The 10,000-nt window shown below is 37.8% G+C and overlaps 2 protein-coding genes across 2 annotated transcripts in view; both read right to left on the bottom strand.

Annotated features, from left to right (window-relative positions):
• Positions 1-298: 298 nt before the first annotated feature.
• On the bottom strand, positions 299-601 carry LOC139711796 (dynein light chain 1, cytoplasmic-like). Its single transcript, XM_071623652.1, has one exon. It carries the CDS (start codon positions 599-601, stop codon positions 299-301), a length of 303 nt encoding a protein of 100 aa, XP_071479753.1.
• Positions 602-6,657: 6,056 nt separating this feature from the next.
• The window catches only part of LOC139711786 (dynein light chain LC6, flagellar outer arm-like), a 3,538-nt gene continuing 195 nt past the window's right edge, over positions 6,658-10,000 (bottom strand). The window contains exon 2 of the mRNA XM_071623642.1: positions 6,658-6,932. Within this exon, the coding sequence (XP_071479743.1) occupies positions 6,658-6,932 (275 nt within the window). The remainder of the gene's footprint in view (positions 6,933-10,000) is intronic.

Below are 10,000 nucleotides of genomic sequence, written 5' to 3'. Positions count from 1 at the left end.
TGATGACATTCAAAATATTGCGACACGTAGGCTCCAACAGTCTGGTTTCAGGATACAACGAACTGATTTCACTATACTGTACACAATCACGACAACGTTATTGTCAAACAAAACGAAACACATGACACGATCACAAGATATCTCTATCGTCAATCGATCATTCCTGTTGGCACTGTCAGACGGTGCATGCGTTGGACTTCATAGACCTGGAAGAAACTTGTTTTTGCTCAATTTTGTTCCTGATCATGCTGATGTTTGCTATTCTTCAGCGGAAAATTAATGTTTCTGTTCGGAAAAGCTACCCAGATTTGAACAACAGCACGGCGACTTTGTTCAGGTAGAAATAGATGAAGTGTTTTGTCTCGTGCGTGACGTAGCTGCCGAAATTCCTTCCCACAATGCAGTGCCATGTCGGGTTGTACTTCTTGTCGAACTCTTTCTTGATGTAGGCCGCGATGTCCTTCTCGATGTTGAACTTCTTGAAGGCAAAGGTGGCGCACTCGACGGCTTCCTGCTGCATGCCGTCCGCCATGTCTGCGTTCTTGATCATGACCTTGTGATCATCCATCGTCCTCGTGTATGTGGCATTCGTTTCCGGCATTTCCTCTTGTCTGCTTTTTTAAACAAAGACGAGTCGGTTGATGACCTTTAATGTTCTCGACCGCTCTATAACTTTCAATACATTGATGGCCGTGATGTAGGGGCTGTGGAAGACAAGCACGTAAACTTATCAAGAAAGCTGGCATATTGAGTTCTTTCAAGAGGAACTATCAAAATTCTCTCATACTTACAACAATAGTGATTGGGTAGCCAAAGGGGTAATACACCCAGAATCCATTCGACAGTTGGACAAAATTGGACACCTACATTGACATCCACGTTGCGTTAATTAAAGGGGTGGCATAGTTTTAGTCGAGATGGGGATTCAGCTTTTAACTTTTTGCGAGATAATCTAGATTAGAAACCAATTATGAAATATCAAAACGTACAATTCTAAGAGGAATTCAAAGTTTATTCGATGAAAATCGGGTTTAAAATGGTTGAGATATCCCAAAACAAAGTAAAAACAAAGGGATCCTAATAAAAGATGGCTCCCACTTTTTATTAAGATGGCTTTAATTTGATTTGATCGTTCCTCATTTCAAACACAACTTGATACAATCGATTGAACATAAGACTATAGATAAAGCGTCTTGATTAAAAAAATACGACACTTTATTTTTGATATCTCAGTCATTTTAGAACCAATGTCCATCAAAAAAAACTTGTATTTCCTCTTAGAATTGTATGACTTCTTTTTTCTTATTTCACAAGAGTTTCTCATTATCTCACAAAAAAAAGTTGGAAACCTGAAGCCCCATCTCAACCAAACCGATACTATCCCTTTAAGGAACGTGATCAATAATTAATTTATAGTATGAACTATACAACAGTGCAGGAATTTGCTTTCATGATATACATTTTTTGTACCAACAGTTTTTCGTCGGTCATCGTCATTTCGTGTGCTCATTCACTGCGCAAATGTCTTAAAGAGCCTATAAGTCTGGGTTCATCTGTCCGGTCATCTCTTTAATATTACGTACACAGTACTACTGATTCTATAATAACGAACTTGTCTTCTTTGACTCTGACTACTACCCCCATTCCATGATACCAAAGTGCAAATTCCCAAACACCACTCCCAAAAAGGAGAAAAACTGATAAACAAACAAATATCTCAGTACATTCTATTTTTGTAGTCTAGCTAAATCACCCCATTTGTAAACCCAAAACCGCCACCATGGTCACAGTGGTAGGAATTGTAACCCATACCATACCCGTCATTACTATCAGCACCATCAACGATGCCAAAATATTCTATTACCTCTGACAACGTTTGCTGATATTCTCACTGCCGTCACCACCATCACCACCATTACCACCACCATCATCATCACCTCCGTTAACACCAGTCTCATTGTCACTGTTAGCACCTGATTAGCAATACCATCACCGGCACCTCCGTATTCAGTAATTACTGTAACACCAATCATCACTCTTACATCCATCGTCGTTGTCGTCATCTTAAAGAGATAGTGCAGTTTGGATTGAGATGAGGCTTCAGGTTTCCAACGTTTTGTGAGGATGATTTTTGGAGAAAGTTAAAAGCTGAATCTTCACCTCAACCAATACTATGTCATCCCTTTAACTTCGACAAGTATGCAGCAAATTAACCAACAGCATAAGCACCAACACTTCACGACCTTTATCATAACCACATCAATACCATTGCTACCTCCTATGTAAATAGAGAAGTCATCATCACCAAGAAAAGTCATCAACACCATCACGACTACCATCTCAACAACAATCAGCACCGGTATCTGCACTTCACTCTGCCAACTGACTACCGATTCTAATTACTTCCGCTACCACTGGAACAACCAAGAAATGCAATCATCACCGTCACCACCGCCCGAAAAAAAAAGAAAAGAAAAGAAAAGAAAAGGATATACCATGCAGCAACCAGCACCAGCACTTCGCTACCACCATTCTAGAAATTACTACCACTGTGTCACCACCAAGAGGTGGCATCATCACCGTCAGGACCACCAGAAACAACTAGTATACATTGCGCCACCACCGCCATTATTATTACCACTACAATCACAACCACGACACATCATCATTACCATAACCACCACTGTAATCACTTTTTTTTTCTTACGCCATATTAGAAGAATCATTCTTGTCCATCACATCACTGGTATCGATCACCGTGTATCCTCTATGTCATCATCCACTGTTGTGTCTGATTCGTGTTCGCTGCCTTCGTTGATATTCTCTCCCACTCGTCTCCATCTGTCTCATTTTCAACACCACTGTTTTCCCTCTCAGCATCTCAAGATCCTCGCTCTCACAGTCTCACGCATTCTTACCTTGTTCTGTTGCTGCTCTATTCCAACACCGTCGACATAAGTGTGGCGACCAAAGATATACTAATAGGTGAGAAATACAATGCAAACAAAAAGATTGTCGCACGAAGTAAACTTATACCTACGTTCATTAAAGATGCCTCATCAACGCCGACGCAGGAACAATGCCTGTGGTGATGATGTCACTGATGAGGATTTGGCATCACTGGCGTCCATTTGGTGGAATACCCTTTATCCTCTGAGTTCAGCATCAGACTGTAATCACAGTCTGAGACTGCTACAACGTGTTATACACTGGTCCGGCTCTTTTACAAGTAATCTTCGCCCGTTTGTGACAGAACGCGGTGAGAACAATCAACCTCCGGCATCTGATTAGATGTGGACATGAATCAGTGACTTTCTCGCGCGATACCGCCGCATATGGACTAATTAAGTGAGGGTAAAATATCACATTTGCAAGCCAAGTGTGTAAATCTTCACGGTTGGGCTGTTATTACTGCTCGCTGATTGGTCGAGACGACCATGGGCGATTGTAGCTTTTAACAACACCATGCTTTCTCCCCGCTTTCACTTTCCTCATCAGTGATGATGTGTCGCTGGTTTGCGAGTGTTCGTGAGATAGCGTCTGTATGTGTGTGCGCGCCAGGGCACGCAATTAAGCAGAACTGAATGGGGACATACGGCGGTAGCCACTGGATGTAATTGAAATTGCATACAGCAATTAATAATCGTCTGCAAACTGCCTAAGACAATAGGGCAAGCTCCCGTCTCCATGTCAGTTTTAATTTCGAGTGACATTGTTCGCAATATTAGTCTTGACTCCAAAGACTTCAATTTTACATGTTCTCCTTCTCCTTCCTCACGCATTGTCTCTTTTCTGTTTGCGTCTGTTTATTTGGGCTTTCTACATCCTATTGTCTATCATTATTCCGCTTGCATCATGGAACTTTTCATCAAACAAACCTAGAAACACGGCCTAACTGCAATTTTTTAGTTAATTGTTAAATTGTTCTACGATTGTGCGATGTAACCTACATACTTTTTAATTGCAATTTTACGGTGACAATTTATTTTGTTAACCGACATTACGCCGGGAGACTAACAATATGACAGAATTTAGTCAGCCGATATGTCCACATGTTTCTCATGTTATTGTGATGAAGAGTAACATGCTGCAATGTATACCCATGACGTGTGATATATACGAAATCTCTATACACAATCTAAAAAAAAAATGCGGTGGGGTGGGATGTTAACTGCAGACGGATGGCGCTATTGAGGAATTGCTGCACGTTCGCGCATGATGGGCATGTCACCGGGAGAGAGAGAGAGAGAGAGAGAGAGAGAGAGAGAGAGAGATAGAGAGGGAGGGAGAGAAGAGGAGGGAGGGAGGAAATATACTCACGATCATTTTGATAGTATGAACGTGTTGTTTTTATCTTCTGCATTGCAAATCAAGTTATGATTAATTATTGCATAGTATTTTGAAATGACAAAGTATCCTTCTTCTATACAGCTTCATTTTTTCTAAACGAATTGGATCCACCTGAGAATATCACCTCTTGTCGTATTTTGATCGTTTGCAGCCCACTGTAACGTATGTTCTTTTCTTTATCATACTTTGGTTCATTGCGTTCTGATGGAAAAAGTCACGCTCACCAGCAGCAGTACACCTCTCCAAGTACTAAACTAATCAATCAAATTGATGAAACGAATCAAATCTACAGGCGATGACATTCTGATAATAGACTGGATGGCGTTTTAATGTCGAAATACATAACACAGATCCGAGGTGATAACCCCGTATAGATTGGCTTTTCATCCTTGTTGTTTTATATATATATATATATATATATATATATATATATATATATATATATACCTGCAACACGATGACGATAATTACAACATACAGCATTTACGGTCAGTTTGTAAAAGCGCCAATACTGAATACAACAATAAAAGATAGTGTGTCTTGGAATAATGTTTCATTCTTGCTTTATTGACGATATACTGTCGATTAACACCACACATGATTTTAGCATTCCTCCCCATTTCCAACATTTCCTTATGTTTACAATATTCTCTAACCTTATCTTTTATTACGCAATTGTGATGTAATTCATGTATTCAATTTCTGTAAAATATTCATATGTTTCTTCTTGGAATGAAAAAAAAATACGATCTTGTATAATTTAGGGTAGCCTCTTCAGTGTTACCACCCTCTGCCAGAGGGCCCTGATATCAGCATTATCATTAGGGTACTTATTTACACACCTGGGTCGAAAGGGACATTTTGGGTTTAAGAAAAAATCTTGTCCAAGAACGTCAGCACTGAGCAGGGATCAAACTCTGGTCCTCCAACTGAGAGTCGGGAGTCTTATCCACTATGCCACAGCGCCCCCACGTTATCAAACATGCATGCAATTTCCTATGAGGCTGCAACGAGAACCAAATTGAGATGAGCATTTTCTTCTCTGTTACTTAAAAGATTAGGTTGCACATTGTTATAAAGGCAAAATAACAATTATTCTGTTCACCATCATAATATAAAGAAACATGTTTAGCTTTGATCATCTAATGATACATTGTTGTCGCATGTTTCGTTACCAGTTAGTTTTAAAGTAAATGTCATTTTAACATAAAAAGGGAAAAATATAATCAGTAATGAACAATAAAATAGGACCTACGCAGATATTGCATCTCCCGGTATGTGTTGATGACATATTCACTGATACAGTTACAATCAAAACACGAAATGAAACCTGAGAAGACAAAAACAAAAACAAAAACAAAACATGGAGGTTTAATGAAAACGACATCTTTATCCTGATAGAAATCATGCCTGGCTCTAGAGTGAACGCAGAAAGACTGCACTCTTTCAATATTGTGATTTCCTTTAAAGCAATAAAAAAAAAGAGTACCCTAAACCTTCTAATGAAGTAAGAATTTAGTCTCACAGGGGCAAAAAAAAAACTAGACACTGTGTATATTCCATCGACCATACACGAGGTTGTGCAAAGTCTTGTTGTAGTACTGAGTTGTGGAGAGTGACGGCGAGGTGGATTTTAGCAGTACTCGGAATGACTCGTGAAGAGCTTATTGGGATCCTCGGGACAACTTGCCACTACTCCGCGCGACTCGGCGTGAACTTCCATTCACCCGTGTTCAATTTTGGATCGGTTCCAAAATGTTTGAACATGTTCAAAAATCTTATGCGTTACCTTCTCTTTCGAAAAAAAAAAATCAGTGTTACACACATTGATATCAACATTATCAACATTTATATTACTATAAGTAAGATTGACTGCTATCAAAGAGAAGTTGTCGCCATCATGAGTGATCCCTGAGGTCTCTCTAAAATAAGTGAAAAAAAAAGTATTTTCACTCCAAATTCAATATAATTTAACTCTAAATTCACTCTTTTCTGAAATTCACTCCTTTGTGAGCGAAAGTTTTCACTCATTTTTTTTTCACTTATTTTTAGAGAGAGAGTACAAATCATTTGAACATTACATTTATAAGAGTGGACAATTACTTGTCAAATAACTCTTACAGGTAGATACAATAACTATTGTAAGTAAATTTGATAGGCTATACTATCATAATCTAGCAGTGACCGTCATTATCGTAGTTATTTCAACCCAATTCGTGGTTGGAGGTCTTTACTATTTTGTATGCCTATAAATTTTCTATTATAAATATATGGATCTGGTCAGAAATAAAAATCTGACGGACGAGACTACCCAGATTTAAAAAGTAAAACGGCAACCTGGCCTTGATAGAAATAGATAAAGTGTTTTGTCTCGTGCGTGACGTAGCTGCCGAAGTTCCTTCCCACAATGCAGTGCCATGTCGGGTTGTACTTCTTGTCGAACTCCTTCTTGATGTAGGCTGCGATGTCCTTCTCCATGGTGAACTTGCCGATGGCGACCTCGGCGGTAGACTTAGCAAACTCTTGCATGTCGTCGGGCATGTCAACATTCTTGATCACCGATTTCGCTTTCCCATCGTAGGCTGTATAGGTCGACGTCATACTGAAGACTGATTCTCAAAGGGGGCCCTGAATGAATGCAATAAGATTTAAAGTGCAATATGTGTCTATGATGTCTATAGCCCTGTCATTTGCCCAAGGGATGATGTTTCATGAGGCTTTATGGCTAGTTTTCTCCCTTTAGGACAGATAATCATTGGTAACAATAAATAACATGTAGGTAGCCTTATGGACACAGATACACATCAACCAGCAAATGCAAAAACAAGTAGTTTCAAATTGATTGCTATTTCAATATGCCCATATTATTTCAGCAAAGCATAGTTTTCTCCCTGTAGGACAGAAAATCATTGGTAACAATAAATAGGGTACATGCAGGTAATATGAGACTGCAGGTAATATGGCACGCGTGACTTAAAAACCCTTATTACTCCACCTGAACCACTTCCAAAATGCATATAGCGCCATCTATAGTTTTATATCATCACTGTGCTTAGTTCTTGATGATTTTCCTGCTCGCGGACTGAAAGTTTGGTGAGAATATCACCAAATACTGAAAAGATATGTAAAAATTACAGTATTTTTAAGCCTTGATATAAGATTTGACATTTCACCAATTACACTGGTGTAAGTAAAGTTATTGTGCGTGAAATCAATTCTTTGCATTTTACGTAAGCTCATTGATTGGTTTAACCAAAGAAAGTGTGTTTTGGTCTATGTACTGTACTAAATATGTGTTATATGGCTTCAAAGGGGACCAACAAGACCCAACAAGCTGCAGGTAATATGAGACGTCAATATGGCGGACAGGTTTTATTGACATCTCTGATTTCAACTGACTTGCCTAGTTAGATAAAAGCCAACATCAAAATACCTCATTTTCTTCTCTGACAGTTTTTTATATTCAAAGTATATAAAAACTGTATCACAAAGTACAACACACAGCTATATGAACATGTATGTAAATTAATATTTGTGTACTTTAGATAGGGTGCTTCCAAATTAATGCCACAATTAATTTGGTGTGCTATAATCTTTAGTTTAAGTGTTATTTTATATGTGTTAGATACTGTACACGATTACTTCAAACATTTGAATTCACAATTTTCATAGTTTTAACCATAAAAGACTGGGGTCTCAACGTTTTGTGTGATATTTCCGCGGTTTTTATTATTTTTTTATTCAATTTTCTTTTTGCAACTGAGCTAGGCCAGGCCTAGCTCATTTGCAAAAAAAAAAAAAAGAATAATAAGATATAATAAAATGCCCATCAGGATTATCTTTTTTTCTTTGAACTTTTGTGCAACATTTGATACCTATTTTGTAAAAATAAAAGTAAAAGACCTTTACGTAATAATCTCATGTCGGTAATGAAATCTCATGTCGGCGTCAAATTTGAGAATTTCTGAGATTTGTGTACAAACACACGGAAAATGGCGTTTCATGCTTAAAATCAATTTTTGGCTTAAAATTGTGTTATTTGTCTCAGTTTTAGATAATATTCATATGATATCTATTAAAATTAAATAGTCAAACAACACCAATAGAAAAAAGTCATGAATAACATGTAGGTAGACTTATGGACACAGATACACACCCAACAGCAAATGCAAAGACAAATAGTTTCAAATTGATTGCTATTTCAATATGCCCATATTATTTCAGCAAAGCATGTACATGTCTTTTATACGTGCTATTAAATGTGTATTTCAAGGGTTACTGGTACATTAATCTTTGTTCAAACTGTAGCACTTCTTTATGTTCACTGACTTATTGCACTTTGGTTGTTACCATTGATTTCATTACAATGGTCATAATTATGTGTATTATACACAGTATACATACACACACATACACATGAATTCAACCTATGAAATGTCATTGTCTGTTTTAAGTTAGCAATCACTTCACTGCCACTGTGTATTGCATCAACCCCACGATTAGTGGAAAAGTGCGCGCTTGGTTTACCACAAATATTTTCATCTAAAATATATTAATTTTATGTTTCCCGTGTTACACGTCACAAAGATTAGTGTGTAATCTAGATGACTGTTAGTACAACAAAAATGTCGTTGAAAACACAGTGTGACAAACATCTCCAAATGGAGTATTTTAGAAATATTTACTTACCCTCTAGATGAATAATCTCCTGAAGAGTAGGTTATCAGCGGTGTATGAATGACCACCTGTATCTTCGTCTCTACGATGGATAGAAAGAACGCCACAGATTGATGGCAAGGTGGAATATCCAATTATCGTTGCATGCGTGGTCCTTATCACTGTAACTCTGTGGGTTTGTGCATTCAAGGGGATCAACCATCCATGTTGCATCCATAATAGCTTAACCATTATCTTCCCACACCAAAATATTTTATAATATTTACTTTGTTTCTACGGATGAGTAAACCCATATTCTTGGTCAACGGTAGCTTATAACAGTAGCTTGTAACATCGTTGTCACGGCGAATCGTTACAAAGGTATGACATAAAATTCCAGGCTTTTCATTCTTTTACCCACGCATGTACTAATATTTGCATTTACTTGATAAAGGGAAATGAAGTGAGGAGTTAGCAATTAATACTGTATAGCGTTTTCCTCTATCCAAAGGAAATCAAGCGAAAAAGAATGCCTTCAGTTATTCGTCAACAATATGCTATTAACACCCTCTTTTCTTTTGTAATGAAAACTGGTCTGTACAGCTAGGAATAACATTTTATGTGAGTGTTTGATTCTTTGTTTGTTTGTTTGTTTGGTTTTTTTCGAGTAAAGTAGAAGGCATCATTATTATCTTGACAGTTTTGCAATGACTCTGAGAGACTAGAACGATTATACAATATTATGCAATAATTGTGTTTGCATTTATATCAATTTAACCAGATTTATCCAACTTGCGTTCAGATTTCTATTCCAGGGAACCTCCAAAGTGGATTCAAATTTCGAGGACGCAATGAATATTGTAATTCGCTTGCGACGAACAGTCGACGAACGGAAAGAGACCATTAAGTTCAAGTGTTGAGATAGTATTCATTTACATTGTGTGTGTGTGTGTGTGTGTGTGTGTGTGTGTGTGTGTGTGTGTGTGACAGAGAG

The sequence above is a fragment of the Diadema antillarum genome, unplaced genomic scaffold, assembly GCF_040938485.1.
Source record: "Diadema antillarum isolate AM-2024a unplaced genomic scaffold, OU_Dant_1.0 scf00000040, whole genome shotgun sequence".
Lineage (NCBI taxonomy): Eukaryota > Metazoa > Echinodermata > Echinoidea > Diadematoida > Diadematidae > Diadema > Diadema antillarum.
The sequence above is the reverse complement of the archived record's forward strand: the minus strand, read 5'-3'. Positions and strand labels throughout refer to the sequence as shown.